We start from the raw sequence: 18,432 nt of genomic DNA, 5'->3' as shown, positions 1-18,432 counted from the left end.
CAAGTTTAACAATACCGAGTTTATCTAAAACCATGCTGACTACCTCAAACAGCTAAACAGATAGTTCAATTAAAGTTTTATCTTGGCTTTGGTGTCAGATTAACAGGTTTAGAATTACCAGATCACCCCTCTGGCAATTAATTTTACAATATCATCTCAATAGCGCTCAAGTTCTTTGCAACTTCTCCTGCTATTCAAGATTTATTGAAAATTAGCATCAGTAGCCCATGGAACTCTTTCAAACACTCTTAAAACTCTTGGTTAAAAGTTATCCAGACTTTAATACAAAGTTAAATGCTTTCTTGGAAAAATCAGGACATCTTCCTTCCTTATTACTAAGATAGAGATTATTTTGCCATAATAGCATTTACTGCTTAGTAAGATTCCTTGCATAGACAAATGCATTTTTTTAAAACTGTTTTATCATTGACAGTTTCACCAGTTCCATTTGTACCACTGGTAAGTTTCCTTTTATTCCTTGTATTTAAAAGATTCGTCATTTTTCTTAAACCCACTGGTCAGACTTTTTTCCCCTAAATATCTTTAGCCTCCTTTATCTCTTTTCTATGCACTATGGTCAATTTTTCCCCGTCTGTCATTTTACCTTGTTGTTTTTCACAGCCAGATCTATATGGAGAAAATCTTTGAGAGATGGGGAAGCTACATTTCCCACAGTGGTAGTAAAGCAACAAGTCCCAAGAAGCTGAGCACTTTTCCAATAACATAGCCAAGAGGAAGATGGAGACAAAAAGAAATTTTTGAACTAACTACATACAAAAAACCTCAACAACAACAAAAAAACCCAAACCAAACAATGCCCCCCTTCCCCATTCCCCAAAACCACCTAGTCACCCAACCCAGCACTACCTTAAATCTTGGAATTGTTCGGGGGGGGGGGGGGGGGGGGGGGTGTTAAAGGAATATTACTTTTCATGCAGGGTTTAAGCTTCAGAATAGTTTATATAAGCATATGCAATATGAATAAAGAACCACCACACTCCCTCAAAAATCAAGACACCTAATATTGCATATCCAATTTTGATTTTGCTCCTTTGTGCCAAGGCACGAAAACAATCTTAAATCAAAACCCATACTTCCTCATATTTACTTCTTTAGCTATAATTTCTTCTGATCTCATACTTACGTTAATTTTAACAGAGATCCAGTATCAGTTTATTAATTTGACCCAAATCCCAAGTGTCACCATGCTCTTAACTATTGATGTTAGCTAAACTTGCAAGTACTCACTACTTCAAAAACCAAGACTTGCGATTAAAATTAGCACTTATTTCCTTATGATCCAAGTGAAAAAAATCATAAAAAAGTAAATCTGAACGGGAACTCAGGAGGTCATCTAATTTAACCCCTTGCTCAAGGCTGGATCAGCCCTATATACTGTACAGGCATACCTCATTTTATTGTGCTTCGCTTTATTATGCTTCGCAGATATTGCGCTTTTACAAATTGAAGGTTTGTGGCAACCCTGCGTTGAGCAAGTCTATCGGCACCATTTTTCCATCGGTGCCATTTGGCTCAGATGATGGTTAGCATTTTTTAGCAATAAAGTATTTTTTAATTAAGGTATGTACATTGTTTTTAAGACATAATGCTATTGCACACTTAATAGACTACAGTGTAGTGTAAACATAACTTTTATATGCACTGGGAAATCAAAAAATTTGTGTGACTCGCTTTATTGCGGTAGTCTGGAACTGAACCCGCAATATCTCCGAGGTATGCCTGTATTTACTTGACTATGAGGTGACCCCCTCCCCCCACTCAGTTTATATTCTCATACAAAGCAAAGGGGGGGGAACGGACAGGGCGGTTGAAGCAGGCAGCTGCTGCAGCTCAGACTCTGGCCCTGAGCCCAGGTCAGGACCAGAGTCAGACCCACAGCAGCCTCCTGCCTCCCTCCCCCCATTTCCCCTAGCTTTGGCATGTGGAATATAGCAGACAACAGACGCCTCATGTTACAGATTATACTAGGCAAAATAATAGGTGATCATGTAATTAATGACTAACAGAACTACATGATGCAGAATTTTATTCACTGGTGTTAATTCATCATTTTGCCAGTGTTTCATTAATAGCTGCACAGACTCTTTGTGTTTAAAGAAAATCATTAAAAAAAAAAAAAAGTGAAATTTATAGAAGCAAATAAAGTCTGCACAGCTTCAAAACTGATGCCTTGAAAAATGCAAATTGAATATGCAAGTTCCATATTCAGGCTAGACACCAAAATGCCAACCTTAACTAAGGTTATCAGAAGCAAAATGTTTTGATTATGGCCTAAATCAGAGCTTAAAGTGTGTCGTATCTTTTTGAAACCATTACCTTTCAATCATTCCTTCACACTACTTAGAAATTGGAACAGGCGACATGCTGGGCTCTCCAGAACTTGTGCCAGGAGCGCGCGGTACAACAGCTTCTTTAACCTTGAAGTTTCCCCATGCACCCCCTCCCCAACCTGACTGGTGGAGGGGGCCTATTGCTCACTGTCTGTGCCTGAGGGCTGGGAGGCAAACACCACGATTCACCTCCCAGCCAGCAGGCATAGGCACCAAGTGGAGCACACAAGGAAGCTGCAAGATTGAAGAAGCCAGCACGCTACGCACTTCCAGCACAAATTTTGGAGATCCCTAGTGACACTGCATCACAAAAAAATAAATTACTGAAGACTTCTGGGATCTTGGAAGCATCTGACATATATACTCCACATTATCATCATTTTTACATCCTTTCAAAGGAAAGCGGTTTAAACTAATTGGGAAATTTGACACAAAACAAATAGATACAAAACTTTCATGAACAAATTTAGATTAGAAATTGGAAAATTGTTTCTAACCAAAGGAGTGAAGTTCTCGAACCATGTCACAATAGGTTTCTTAGCTCTACTACACCTAAATGTTATAAAAGGGTTTATACAAGATAAGAGCTTGTACCAGTATTAGAGTGGACTTGACCCAGTCCATTGTTGTGTACCTATAAGGCAACTTTTAGAAAGCTCCAGGAAATTGCATTTAAAAAAGAAAATTAAGCTGTCAGGCTTGCAAAGTTAAGCACTCAAAACTTGGAAACGCAGGTGTGACAAGGCACTGGGTACAGCTCTTTCAGTGGCTGAGCTCTTCAAAATGGCAACTGCAGCGATAAGCCAAGTGTCTTCTCCTAGTCATGTGTCTAAAAGAAACATGATTTTCTGACTAGACAGGAGATACCCAGTTAAACGAGGCCACTCCATTTTTCCCTTCTTCTCTCCAGTTACTGCCCTTCTATATTTTTCCCTTTCCTCCCCACAACAAAATGTCACTGAAGTGAGCAGCACAGCTTGGCTACTGAGGGAACCAGCATCACTATTACTGCTCCTCTTTCAGCAACACTTCCAAAAAGACAAAAAAATCCCCCAAAAAACCCCACCCTGTATTTCTCTGCAGTTCAGTCACTGTATTCAGTTAAAAACTTTATCAGAAAGAACAGGGGAGGGAGGGGGAGATAATGCTAGAGGAAAAGCAAAAAAGAGAGAGTACAAGCTTTAGGAAAAGAACTAGCTTGCGGAATAGGGAAGAAAGTTAGGAAGTTCTCTCCATTTCAAAACATTAACTTGTATAATCGTCTTTACTGGTCTCTAACTGTATTTCACCTCATTCAGTGCAGTCACTAATTGATTTTTTTAAAACATCCTTAATTCATAAAGAAATATTTTTTTAAATTTTGGTATGCTCCATCACCTCATGAATGTTTTAAGAAACTGATGCTCTTAGAGACCCAATAATCACTCAAGTCTTATTCAGACTGCCCCCTTTTTCTTAAAGGCTTCAGCAGGAGCTGCATGCAAGCATCCTTTTTCAGACCTGGCAAGGAGTACCATACAGAAGTGCCTCATATTAGTGATGGTATCACACTAGCCAAGATATTCAAATAACTGCCAACAAGAAACAATTAAAAAGACCATATAAATGGCTGCCAAATGGGCACAAAGTGTACGTATTGGAGACTGCTCTCAAAACCTTTTATTCTATTAGCCCTGTGAGCTTGATATACACAGAAGGGTCTTCAGACAAAAATATATTTTTCACTTTGATGGTATCTCTTGAGGTTCTCTCTACGCAAATAGGTCTTAGAGCAGGAAGGTAAGTAACTGGTACCCAACTAAGCACAAAAGAATCTCAACAGCAGAAGTCAACCATGTACTTAAGGGCATTGCCAAATCAGGCTCCTAGTTCATTCCTGAAGGGTACTTTTGATGTGGCTAGTTCTTCATAATTACCTGGCATATGAAAGAATAACCTCAGGACATAGTACATTGGTTGGTTATTTAAAAGGTTAATCTACTCTCTCTCTCATGTTTAATTCTTTCCTATTTTGTGAGTACAGAAATGAGCAATATCTCTGAATTAGTCATCTAGAATCTACTGGCAGAATTCAGAAGTCCCCTCACAAACGACCAGAACTTGAGAGCAAGCTCTCCTTCTGTTTTAAAAGAAAATCACTCTGAGAAACAGTATGGACAAACCTATAGCTTAGCCACTTTAAAATGGGACAAGGAGCAGCAGGCACCAGCGATTAGGACTTAAATATTACATCTGCATAAACTTACAGCAACACAGGCCAAGCAAATTGCTCTTTGACCCTGGACAAAGTAGGGTCTGTGTAATTCTGCTACAGTCATACAGACACTAACAGCTACAGTTTAACACCTTGCACTGGTATCCACCAAGTGATGGGATTGTTACCACAGGCTATACCCAAAATAGTACTAATGTAAGAGAACTACCATCACGGACAGAAAGCAAGGTTATTTTCCCCGCCTCAGTGCTCTCAGTCTACACTTTTGCTTTTCCACAAGGGACACTTTCTATCTTAACACTGCATAGTGAAGATACAGACAAAGCTCAAGCTTGTGTCATAAATTCCCCCCATAACCCCAATTTACAATGAAACAAAGGTTTTCTTAATGCTCGAAATTTATGAAGCAGTTTGGCATACTAGTTATCATTTCCTTGTCCAAGGAACAATACTATGAATTCCCAACAATTATTTGCCAGGTTTAATGCCTTGCTTTAAAGCTCTTCCTTACCTTCTTCCCATAAAGAAAAAAAGCCTGACAAAACCCAGCACGCTCTTCCTTCCTTCCTTCCCTCCTCACATTTCTACTCCCTAAATCACCAGATTCTCCCCCTGGCTGCCTCTTCCTTATCAAACTTCCTCCCCCCTCATCCAGCAAACATACTATGGTGTCCTTTTATTCTCAGTCAGCTCTTTGAACCACTCCCACTGCCCTTTATCACTAAGTTTATACTGGCTGTGGGGCTTGCACATTCAACAATGAATTCCTCTACAAACTGATTTCAGTTTTCTTCATTCTAATGGATAGGGGAAACTTTCTTTTACTTGCACAAATCTGGCATAGAGATTTGATATTTTATTTCAAAGAACAGGCTCCAACAATAGATAGTTTAGAGACCTGTGATTAAACACAATAAAAAGACTCGCACATGAAGATACTGAAAGACTGGAACCATTTAGTTTAGAAGGGAGATGAACAGGATACAAGTATGAAAAATAGTGAGTGATATAGAAAAGGTAAATAGGGGAGTTATTCAACTTCTTATAACAGGGAGATTCCATAAAAAAAAGAAAACAGCCAGCCATTAAAAAATTATGAAAATATTTTCCATATTACATGACTGACAATCTGATTGAACACGATGAGTTCTACAGTCTTTTGTTTAAAATGGAAAAATGAATAAAGACAAAAACAAAAATGGAGAGTGTTTTGTAATTAAGAAATTTTTTTTTTTCAAAAAGAAATAAGAGCATTTACTTTGAGAAATGTGTAGTCTTAATCCTTTGTTTACATTATGTATTCTTGAAGGAATATACCAACACAAAAGACTATGTGGAAATTATATTCAGGTCACAGACAAAACAGGAAAGTTAGTGACTTAAGTTTTTTCAGCCTTCAAGGTATCTACTTTAAATAAAAATTGCCAGGGCCATGTCAAAGTTTATTACAGAATTAAGAGGAATCCAACTTCAGTTGGACAATAACCATAAATGAACAGAAGTTTTCTGGGTAGCTACTAGAAGCCTATCCAACATTAAAGATTGTACTAACATAATCATAAATGCATAAATAAATCCCAACAGCAGCAGCATCTCCCAGTGCCTGAAGAAGGGTGTTTGTGCCCAACAGTTTGCAAGTAACTTTTTTCTAACTATTCAGTTGGCCTAGTAAAGACATATCACTTCTACACAAAGAACCTTGCCTGCCTATATGCTTAGACCAGGGGTGGGCAATTATTTTGGGCAGAGGGCCACTTACTGAGTTTTGGCAAGCCATTGAGGGCTGCATGACAGGCAGCCCAAGGCAGATTAATATTAATTTTCTAAATTTTTTAGGGGTCCCACGGGCCAGATAAAATGGCCTGGCAGGCCGTTTCCGGCCCCCAACCCACATTTTGCCCACCCCTGGCTTGGACCAACGCGATTAATGACCAGACTGACTATTTCCCTGGTAAATACAGCATGGAACACAACTTCACTAATTCATACACTTCAGTTAGCATAAAAGGCAGCAATCTTACTGCTTTTTAGAGACTGAGAAATACAGTGCTACATAATGCAATTTCACACTACAACAAAGCTTCACAAAATATACAAAAGTACATTTCCTAGTAGATAAAATACTTTTATAGCTACAATTGTCAAATTAAAATACAAGTCCTACTACATTTTATCACATCATGTTGTGGCCTTATTATTTACTAATTTCAAAGTTAACCAGGTTGTATTATACTGATTTTGTAAAACAAATGTACCAAATTAAAGACTTACAGTACTAGCCGGCCAAGAACCAGAAGAACATCTTCACATTCTGTAGTCAAGTAAGGTCGTGCATTTGCAAAACTTTGGATGGAGATTCGATACACTTCCAAAAAAGGCAAAATATGTTCTGATGCACCCCGGGTGCCAGCATACTGTAATAATGTCTGAAAGAAAACAAAATTTTCTTATGAAAATTTCTCTGCTTTAATATGACATGTTCCCACTCTAAAAGGTGTCCAGAAAAGCTGCAAGGTCTTCTCCAACAGAAATAATTATATCAGAACCAGAAGAACTTTTATAAACTACACATACTGATTTCCATCATGATAATGAGGTAGAAAAGAGTGAGCTAAATTCTGTATTGACTTGCATAAGAGAACTGATAAATACATTTCTAGTACAGAAACAAACCCTGCCCACATCTCCTTTAGAAACACATGGGCAAAAGTGAAATTTTCCAGTTTAGTGGGAATGCACAGGAAAACACTAATATCTGAAGATAAAAAGGACATTACAGAGCTAACACTTGGAAAAACACTGTCATTATGCAAAATAATATTAACTTACTCTAAAAGAACCACAAAACCCAAGGCACCCTATTATTTACGCAGACATATTTCAAAACAGAACCATGGTACCTTATAATACTTGGCCTTAGCCCTCATCTCTTACGCACATGTAATGCAGGCAAGCTTCAATCTAATCATTTTCAAAGTGAAATAAAACAAATTTCAAGTATTAGATTTGCCATAGTCTGCTTGACAATCATTTTCACAATATTAAAGTTGCAAAGTAATGCAGTGTCATCTAGCAAAAGAGACCCAAGCCTAGGACTAAGTAGACTTCATCTCTATCTGCAACTCTTCCAATAACCCCTGCATGAGCAAAGCAAGTTGCCTGCTAGATCCAACCTTGCAGGGGGAAGTAGTGTGGCTTAGGCAGGAGGGCTTAGCCAAGCCCCAACTTAGCTGGGCAGAGGGTATGACCCAACTTTGATCCAGCCATAGGGCTTAAGCAGTGGGGAAGGTATTAATTGCCACTGCTTCCCTACCCCCAAACTTCCCAACCCATGGGGAGCACCGAAGATCAGATGTCACAGCTCAGTAGTTCAGACTTGGCCCATGGGCCAGAAGTTGAATACCCCCACTTCACACTGTGCCCCAACAGAACTACCACCTGGTTTCCTCATTATGCATATGTCCAATGTGTAGAACAGAGGTGGCCCCAATCCTGGTCAGGGCCTCTACTAGTAGTAAGAGCACTGCACAAGTAAAGTGCTATAAATACAAAAATTAAATTATTTCTTTCAATAATTCAGAATTTTTCACCATACACATTTTTTTTAAAACAGCTACATATAATGCTTAGGTCCTAAATTTCCTTTTCCCAACTGTTTTCACTTGGTCATTACAGACATTAACTTTATGGAGTAAAGTTTTCTAGGGCTGAGAAGAAATAAAATTGTTTGGCCATTTTTGAAGATCTGTGCACAGCACCCCTTCTATCCCCGTTTAGAGGCTTTAATGCTCCTCAGCCCAACTGGTTGAGAACTGGAAGATTAAATTTAAAATTGGAGAGGGTAGCTAACGTAAGACCTCTTTAGCAACTAGGTCAAAGAGGGTCATCATGGAGACTACAGAGTAACAAGTCTCGCTTTTGTACCAGGTACATTGATTCAAACATCAATTCAAACAGCAATCAAAGAAAGACAGAAAGCACCTAAGTTACCACATGGTATGTGGAATATTAACTGTGGTAGCTCCCAAAAAGTGGGGAGCAAGGGGAATGGAACTTGCACACAATGATCTAGAGATCTCCTCCTTCCCCAGTTCTTGAGGAAAAATTTAACACCCGTATTTTAATTACTACTGATTGTGTGTACCTTTACCTTAGAAAGAAGCCTGATTTTTGAGAGGTAAACAATCAGCACTATCTGAATTTCAACCCTCTTTAAGCAATCTGATGTTAGGCACTTAAAACTTTCTAGCTGATTCAGAGTACCTTGAGCTGCAATTCTTTGAGTATACTGCACGCTCAATAAAAGAATGTGTGTTAACTAACAAGAGAATCCTACACAGGAAACTGTGTCATGGACTGAGGGCAAAGTACTACAACGATCAAAAACACAGACTGAAAAAAAATACTAATGAACAACTAATTTTCATTGTGGCAAAAAAGTTAGTAGCCCAGAGCACATGGTTTTTTAATAGGACCAATGCTAATATTTAACAACGAACTGGAATTGAATGTTAGAAATTAAAAGGTAAGAATGTACTGTTTCATTGGATACATGACAATTCCTGTGTGGGATCATTTATGTCCTATAACGTTCATTATGGATGAAACCCAATTGTGTTCTAGAATTACTCTAAAAGCCTACAGTTGCCTTTATTTTCCCTGATAGAATTCAATATTGGGGATATAATTTCCATTTAAAATTACAGCTAAGGTTAAGTGCAATTCCAGAGAAAATAAAGACATCCTTCACGGTAAAACAGTATGGCAATCACAAGCTAAGGTTTCAGAAACAACACCAACCGTAACATGTTAACTCAGCACACAGACCATTAAACACAAAAATTCTCACTGACCAGCATCCAAATAACCATGAGACTACCCCTGAAACAAAAAACATTAATCTTTAAGGATTTACTGGGTGGCAATGTTTTTTGAGTTGCATGTAACCACAAATGTAATCTGGCATTCTTTATACAAAGATTCCTTACAATCTTTTTTCAGACTGCCATTCACAATTTGCAGGGGGAAAAAAAACCTATTGAAAAATTTGGGACTCCCAGAATATCATCCACCTATCTAGCCCATCACAGCAACCAACAAGTATATTTAAATAGCAATCTTGTCCTTCTAGACCAAATAATCCCATGGACACCTACTCAGATAAATATTATTAGTGATAATACTACTGAAAACTGAGCAAATTTATACCAGATTATTAAAAAAAATTACAAATTGATTTGTTTTTAATACAATAGGCATTATGTATCATGATGAAACACCATACTTTATACTGAATTAGTCTAATACACGGTGGGTGCATCTATACATGCACTTTGTTGTGGAGCTGACTAATTAGCTCCACAGTAATGCATTACCATCTACATATCTGCTCAGAAAAAGGCACAGTAAATTAACTCTGCTGTACGATAGCAGTGTCCAGGACACATACTACGCTACAGTAGAATAGCTGTATGCAACAAAACATACGTTTAGACAATGACTGGGGCTGGCTGGGGCACAAAGGTGCTACCGGGCAGGGGCTACCTGCCAGCCACCCCACATTGGAGCACCCTCTTACCCCAGCCAGCTCCTCTGAAGCACATTAAGCCAGGGCAGAACAGCCCTAGGGTGGAAAGCTGACTCCTCATGTCCCCTGCCAGACAGAGCTGTTCTGCCCCAGCTCAATGTGCTACGGTCCCAGGCACACAAGCACATATGTAAATGCTGTGGCTGGGAGCAATAAACTCCATCATGAACTGTGCTGGAGTTTATTGCTACATGCTAACGGTACATGTAGATACACCTAGTGGTATTAAAGCATTGAAGAGGTGAAGATGCAACCATCTCCTGTTAAATCTATTAAAATCAGTGTTTTAACAGAAACTGGTTTCAACCACTAAAACAAATCCACAGAAAAATTAGGACTGTATGCTGATCATCAAGATATTTTCCATTTACTGGTCTGTGTGCGTAACTGAGCTTTATAACTAGTGACAGTCACTTCTGACTAACTTCAGTTTGATGTGGAGGCTTCCGGACCACAAAATACCTGGCCATCAACCACACTTCAGTTTTCTTTCACTTGAAGCTTCTAAGAAACTTGTTAAGAAACAACAATGTATTTTGAACAATATTAGAAATTATATGCAAGTGGAACTCAATATCTATTCTGTAACATTTCACAATGGTTTTTAAGGGCCCTTGTGCCATTTCAAAAATAGTACCCAAAAAACTGAGATTAACAGGAATAGTTCACTGCAGAGATTTCCTAAAAATCTATCCCCGAGACTGACACAAATAATTAGTCTAAAGCAGAAGTGCTCAATCCCCAGCCTACATCTCCCCAGTCTAGAAATGTGGTGGTGGGGGAGGGGTGTTAATTCAGAGTGCCAATACTCCCTTCCCCACCAGGTTTCTAGGCAAATCTGGCACCACAGGCCAAAAAACCATCAGGCACCACTGTTCTAAAAAGCTGACTCTATTGCTTTACAATCACTTGTCTAAAAGAGGCACTCATCTCTCTAGCAGTCTAACAACATTGTAACAGCAAATATCAATTATTGAAACATTTAGATATTAAAGATGAAGAATGGCTCATGTTTTGATCATTTAGAACTAGGTTAACTCCTTGCAGAACACTAGGGCAATAGTGTTCATCCAAAATACCTGTATCGAGTTAAATCATCCTTTAGTAAGATAACAAGTTTGATGAAAATACTAAATGAATGAGATTACTACATATCTAGGAAACTGTGCTACTGGCTAACTACCTTCCCCCACCCTCCAAATCAATCCCTCCCACCAATTTGGAATTTGTCTAGGTTCCGCTCCTGGACAGTCTGCCTTTACTAGCAAAAATCTTCAACTTAAGTTTGTTTGGTTTGGTTTTTTGGGGGAAGAGGGGAGGTTGACTGATCAAATTGCCTCTTACTCTTCAATAAAGAAATTGGAAAATCTTAAGTCTCACCATGAGCCAGGTAGGTATTCCAGACCTTGATTCACTGTTTACTGCTTCCCTGAATTCATTACATTTTTTCAATATTTCTTTGAAGCGCTGACATCAGAACTCAATGTGTCCAATAATAGCCTTGCTGCCTTTGATTTAAAAAGGCATGTTTACATCCTATTTGCAAAGCAATTTGAGTTGTCATAATTATTTACCATGTCACTTGGCAATTGGAACAATCAATTAGAGAAAGTGATGGGATGCCACAAAGACTAATGGTTTTACACTTACCACTGGATCACTAAGAAAAGTAAGTGATCCCTATAGGATCCAACTAAAACATTTCCATTTGATGGCAATTCAAGACTTAATCTATATTTTAAATCCATCATTTAGCCTTGATTTTGTTATACTTTTGTCATATGCACTGTTTTGTACCATTCTGATGAGTAAAAATGTTATTCAATACTGAGACAAAAATGACTTGTGTAGTTAAACACATTACTTTAGTGACATAACTTTATAAACAAAGTTTGACAAGACCTATTTTTCAAGAAAACCAATAACTACATCTTCACCCTCTAATTCCTTACTGGAAGAGTCCTCTATCCACTCTTCCATTAGATTTCAAGACATCTCCAATATCACCTGTTCCATCATAACAAGTTTTATCAAATAGATATTTTAATATTTTAACACAGCCAAATCCAAGGTTACACTTAAAAATAGATACTGTGGGTCATAATTGAGGGGGATGAGAGAAGGCCCTGGAAAGGAACAACTCTGAGAAGGACCTGAGGAGGTGATGACTAATGAGCTCTTAGTGCAGGGGAGGGCAAAATGCGGCCCACAGGCCAGATGCAGCCCACCAAGCCATTCTATCTGGCCTGCAGGGCCCCTAAAAAATTTAGAAAATTAATAGTTATCTGCCCCTGGCTGCCTGTCATGCAGCCCCCAATGGCTTGTCAAAACTCAGTAAGAAGCCCTCCACACAAAATACTTGCCCACCCCGTCTTAGTGCAACTCAAACACTACTGTTAAAAAGGGCCAAAGTGACTCCTGAATGTACTGCAGAGAAAAACTGAAGAAAAAAGGAATCACCTCTGTGTAGTGTACAGTATTAGCAAGATCATTCACACTTCTAAAAAGAATGTCAATTTCAAAAGGGTTATGAAAAAGCTACAAAGTTGAGTCTAGAAAATCTGAATTACAACAGATATGTAGGGAACTAAGCTTATTTAGGTAATTCAGTATAAAAAGGTACTTATGTCATATTAAGAAAAGAGTGAAAATTTGATCGGTAAGAGCTCTAATTTAGCAAACAGAGGCAGAGCAAGACTATATGGCCACAAAATGAATGTATAAAGTTTTATAAATAAAGTACAAACTTAGCAGTGAGGGACATTCACTGTGTGAGTAATTTAAGTGATGACACATTCCCTCTGGTCTTAAGTCTTTAAACTGAACAGGGTCCTTTTCAGTTAGAGACTGAATGTAAGAATTACTAAATGAAATACTATGGTTAGCATTAAACTATATCATAAGTTTCCTACAGTGGATAAGACTATTGTCATTACAGATTAAAGGCCAAATATTAACAGCTTTTATCTAGTAAGCGATACTAAATGCATCTTCTTGTAACGAACCCAGATTATTTATTCTGTAGCACAGGGGTTCCCAAACCCCAGGCCACGACGGGTTGGTTGGGTGCTGGACCAGAAGTGACCATGGACTGGCAAAAAAGGGTTGGCTAGCACTGTTGGTCAGTGGTTTGCCAGTCTGTGAACACTTTCGGTCCACAGTTTGCTGGTTTTCAGCATAAAAAGGTTGGGAACTGGGTGCTGCACTTCAAGAGGGATGTGGCCAGCCTGGAGAGGGGTCAGAGGAGGGCCACCTGCTTGGTGAGAGGGCAGCAGGACAGACCCTATGAGGAGAGACTGAGGGACCTGAACCTGTTCAGCCTTGGCAAGAGAAGGCTGAGGGGGGAACCTGGTGGCTGCCTACAAATGCATCAGGGGAGATCAACAGCAAACAGGTAGAGCCCTTTTCTCCCCAGCACCACCTGGGGTGATGAGGAACAATGGTAATAAGCTGATGAAGAACAGGTCTAGGTCAGAGAACAAAAGGCAATTTTTTACAGTTAGGGTGGCCAAAATCTGGAACCAACTTCCCAGGTAAGTGGTCCTCACCCCCACCTTGGGCAAATTCAAGAGGAGGTTGGATGATCACCTGTCTGGGGTCTTGTGAACCCAGCATTCATTCCTGCCTCTGGCAGGGGGTCAGGCTAGATGATCTGTTCAGGTCCCTCCTGACCCTAGCTACCACAAAACTATGAAACCCCTGTTGTAGCAGATCATGACCATGTTTGAAAATATGGCCCTTTTAGTAAAAAAGTAAAAGTTAGAAACACTCAGTCCTCTTTCTTTAGTCATGGAAAGTTACAGACACTTGATCCTTCAAGCTAAATTGTTAATATTAATAAGTTTTTCCTTTTTTTTTTTTTTTTAACTGATCTGATTTCAAATATCTCCTAGAATCCAAAGTCATGTCCAGCCTCTAAACAATCACCTCTGGATCTGCAGCATCAAAACGTTGTCATTAAAAAGTACTGCCAAAGCCATATTCAAGAATTGAATGGATATATCCTGCTTAAAGCCTAAGGATTCTCCGGCAATCTGACAGCAGACTGAAAATTGGGATCGTTTCACTGAAACTAAAGAAATTAAAATTTTCACAAATTAAACACAAGGAAGTCTAGCCTACAGATTACAGGTTTTAAAATTTTTGGTGGTACCCTTCCATTTTCAATAAAGCTCAGATTTTTTTTTTCCCATTGGACAGGCAAGCGCCGAAGCGACGGGGCAGTAACAAGGCTCATGTCTGCAGCAGACCAGCTTTGGTTTTCCAGCGGGCGGAAAGGTCCATCCACCCTTCTCAGCAGGGTGATTTCAGGCAGTCTGCAAACTCAAGCAGACGGTCCACTCTTCCCGGCTGACAGAGCTCTGGATGTGAGGCTGCTACCACTGAACAGGAGCGATGCTGTCACCCTGGCGGTCCAGGTGAGAGGCCCGCGCCCCTGGGGGCGAGCGCCGTTACTGGACCGGTGGCATAAGTGGGATGAGGGTGAGGCCTGATGAGGACCCATGCGGCTCCCTCCCTCCTCTGCCACCAGCCAGGGACCCTCGCGGGGGCCCTTGAGGGGCAGCAGCCGCTCCCCCCAAGGGCGAAACGAGCTCGGATTTGTCCCGAAAACCTGCCCAGAGCCGAGGGGGGACCGCGCCCGGGCCCTGAGGCAGCTTCATATCCCGCTCGCGGGTCCGAGGGAGGCGGCGATGCGCCGCGAAGGGCCGCGGAGCGGCGGGGGCGGCGCCCGGCGTGTTTACAGCGCGGGCAGGCGGCGCGGCATGGAGCCCCCTCCCCGCGCAGAGCCCGCGGCGCGGCGCGGCGCGGCCCGCCCCCTCCCTCGCCCGCGCGGGCCGCACCTGGCAGAAGCCCCGGCAGTAGGCCCGGGACGAGGCCTCCGACACCTCCTGCTCGCGCAGCTCGGCCTGCAGCTGCCAGAGGCGGGCGCGCAGCGCGGCCACCAGCCGCGGCATCTCGGGCCGCGCCGCCTCCTCTGCCTCGGCGTCCGCCATCTGCACCCAGCCCCGCCGCGCGTAGGCAACGGTCACGTGACTGGCAACGGCTGACCTCACCGTCCCGGGACGGCGTCACGTGATGCGACACGTGACGCCGCCGCCGGCCGTCCCGATCCTGCCCCCGCTCCTCCCCTGCGCGCGGCGTCACGTGACCGAAAGAACTGGGACAACGGACGGCACTGGAGGGGGAAGGGAAGCTTGCGCCTGCGCCGCTTGCACGGTACCACGTGACCGCGCCGCGCCTGCGGGGGGGCGCCTGGAGGCAGCCACGTGACGGGGACTTGGGCTCGGAGTGACGTGAGAGCCGCCTCGCGCCTGCCTGCCTCTCACGTGGGCCCTCGACCTGACCCTGCCGGAACTGGCTCTGTTCCCCTGCCCCGGGGTTGAAACTTGCACTGGTTTTGAAGAAACTATATATATACATGAAGAAACTACACACATAGATATCTATCTATAGCTACAGATCTATATCTATACATCTATAGAGCTATAGATATAGATATATATCTGTATCTAAAGAAACTACATATATCGTCCCAGGAAAATAAAAATGGAGGCGCTGGAACGGCCTCCTGTGGTGGGACCTGAGGCAGGGTGACCTGCCCAACAAAAGGAAAAAAGAGCCATGGAAAGAAGGCGAGTGGACGGTGCGTAAAGGAGATAGATCCCTGAGGAACACACTTGTGAGTACCCCATCTTCAGGTCTATAGGGGAAGAGAATCCAACTGAACCCCCTCCTTCTCTTCAGATACCAACAAGTCATGGCAGGCAAGTTAGGGGACCCTGACCTAGCGGGCGGTGTTGTACTCACAGCGCCCACTAGAGGCATGACAATACTCACACACGCACATATACGTATGAAGAAACTACATATATATAAAAAAGAAGAAACTAATTATTTATATGTAACTTTTTTTTCTTTTGCATAACTGCTGTGCGGCACTCTCACATTTATGTAACCTTGAAGTCTTAACTAGTAAGCTAAATGAGCGCTTTGTATTTTTCTCTGTTGGCATTAAGCTACACATACGCATTTTGTAGATTTTATTTCTTATCTAGAAGTGTTATTTTTGCAGAAACGAAACTTATGTAAAAAGTCTGCCTAGCAATTACTATGTAAAAGAAACTATCCTATCCCTGTATGCTCAGCTTATATCATAGTTAGTGTCACAGAGGCAGTCCAACCAACATCTATAAAGAGGCAAAGAAACAGAAAACAGCAGAGACGACGACCAGAAAACTCTATAGGCCCGATCACGCTATAGATCGGTTCTCAGCCTCTCCGTCTGGGCGTACCCCAGCGAAGACAAAGGTCTCGAAAATCTGACAACTGACAACGATTCACCGTGTTACAGTTTTGTACTGTATATCCCATTCACGAGCTGTTGACCAGTTCTGGGACTTAAAGAGCCGGCAGCCGCACCTAGCTTTGGACTAGCTCCGCTGTTGGAACGCAAGGGCTGGCTCTGGAACCCCGTGAACCAACAGACCCCCCTTTGTATCCAGCATACTGTAACTGAAGAAACATTGGAGACTCCATTCCTCAACTGCCTCTCATCGTAGCTTAGACAGCATATTTACGCTCGCTATACTTGTATTTACTGCAGCTTCGTTCCAACCAGCCTCCCCTCTTATTCGTAAGAGGGTTAGGCCAGGTGAGTGAATAAAATCTTTTTGTTTTACTCTATAACTACTCTGTAATAACTTCTACTACTAACAACCCATATCAATGAGCCGTTGACCAGTTCTGGGACTTCAAGAGCCGGCAGCCGCACCTAGCTTTGGACTAGCTCCACTGTTGGAACGCAAGGGCTGGCTCTGGAACCTCGTGAACCAACGGACATCCTATAGAATAAGAAAACTAACAACTTACTCTAAGTCGTCTACTTGTGCCAACTCGGCGAACCTCGAGGGCGGCTATAAAGCTACCTCCAATCCCGCCCCACAAGCCGCGCGCTCGCACAGCTCCGCAAAGCCCGCGGCTCCCCTAAGCGGTGCCGGAACCGCTAGCCCGGCATTCCGCCCCAATATATACAGTAAAAGCTCTGTTATCCGGCATCCATGGGAAATGCCAGGTAATCAAGCATGCCGGTTATCTAAGAAGTATACTTATCTCCAGCTCGGTGGCTTGGAGGTGTCTTTGCCTGTTTGGGCCGCTGCCCCTCTTGCTGTGTCCAGTGTGCCAGAGCTTTCACTTACCAGCTTCAGTGTGCCAGGGGGCAGGGCGGGGGGCACTGCTCAGGCTGCTTTGCCCCAGGCTGTGGTCCACAAGGAAGAAGTGGGACTCAGTTCACAGCAGCGAAACTGGAAGTGCCATGGTGGGACTTCTGGTTTCGCTTTTGACATGTCAATCAGCAGGTGGTACGTAAGGTACCAAAGGTTGAGATCCACTGCTGTAAACAACAGATGTATGAGAAGTGCATGGTAAGATACCGAATGGCTGTTGAAATTTTTCTGGATACGTGAAGGAAGATTTGTATTGCCATCTATGACAGATGCCACTTAATAGAGCATTCTGAATGGTAAAGTGCTGGATAACACAGTTTTTACTGTATGTGTATGTGTGTGTGCATATATATATATATTAGGGATGTGCAAAACGGCACCGTTCTGTTTCGAGTTGTGTTTTGATGGAACAGTGTTTCGTTTCAAATTTTGTTTCAATTCAGAACTGCTGCTCTGTGTTGTATCATCAAAACAGTTTTGCTGTTTCAGCGCTGTTTTGACATTTCACCCATAGGTTATAATGGGGAAGCTGGAAATATCCTATAACTTTGTCATTTCTAGCCTGATTTGGATGGAACATGCAGGAATGGTAACCCCAGCTAAGGCCACAAAGCCTGCCAGCTTTCAAGGAGACAGGTGCAGGGGTTTTGGGGAAACTGCACCTCAAGCTGCTGACAAGCAAAACTTGTGACATGGGTGACATTGTGTGTGTTAAGGTGCAGCAGGGTGAAAACTGCTGAGGCCATGAAGCCTGCCAGCTGTCAAGGAGCTAGGTGCAGGGGAAGTCTGGGTTCTGGGGTCCTGCACCTCTAGCTCATGACAGGCAAAACCTGTGATATGCGTGGGTGACACTGTGTGTGTGTTAAGGTGTGCCCTCACTCAACAGACACCAAGGCAGTTCAAACAATGCTGCCATTTATGCAGTTTTTCCATCCCTCTCCTAGGCAAACTACACAGTCAATAATGAGAGCACTCCTCCTACCGACTTCTCCCCTCCTCCCCCTCCTTCTCCTTACTTTAGTTTCTGTTTCCTTGCAGGCAAGCCCAGCTCCAGTT

The 18,432-nt window shown here is 42.1% G+C and overlaps 1 protein-coding gene across 2 annotated transcripts in view; it reads right to left on the bottom strand.

Moving 5' to 3' along the window:
- Window positions 1-16,746, bottom strand: part of RLF (RLF zinc finger) — a 56,791-nt gene extending 40,045 nt beyond the window's left edge. The window contains exons 1-2 of one of the 2 annotated variants that reach the window (XM_090057761.1): window positions 14,995-16,746; window positions 6,838-6,992 (exon numbers count right to left, since the gene is read on the bottom strand). In XM_090057761.1, coding sequence (XP_089913887.1) covers window positions 6,838-6,992; window positions 14,995-15,147 — 308 coding nt within the window. In that variant the 5' untranslated portion in view covers window positions 15,148-16,746. The remainder of the gene's footprint in view (window positions 1-6,837; window positions 6,993-14,994) is intronic. The other variant, XM_090057759.1, reaches the window with a different exon arrangement.
- Window positions 16,747-18,432: the final 1,686 nt, after the last annotated feature.

Source organism: Crocodylus siamensis, chromosome 7 (assembly GCF_052110815.1).
Source record: "Crocodylus siamensis isolate JL-2025a chromosome 7, ASM5211081v1, whole genome shotgun sequence".
In the NCBI taxonomy this organism is placed as follows: Eukaryota; Metazoa; Chordata; order Crocodylia; family Crocodylidae; genus Crocodylus; species Crocodylus siamensis.
The sequence above is the reverse complement of the archived record's forward strand: the minus strand, read 5'-3'. Positions and strand labels throughout refer to the sequence as shown.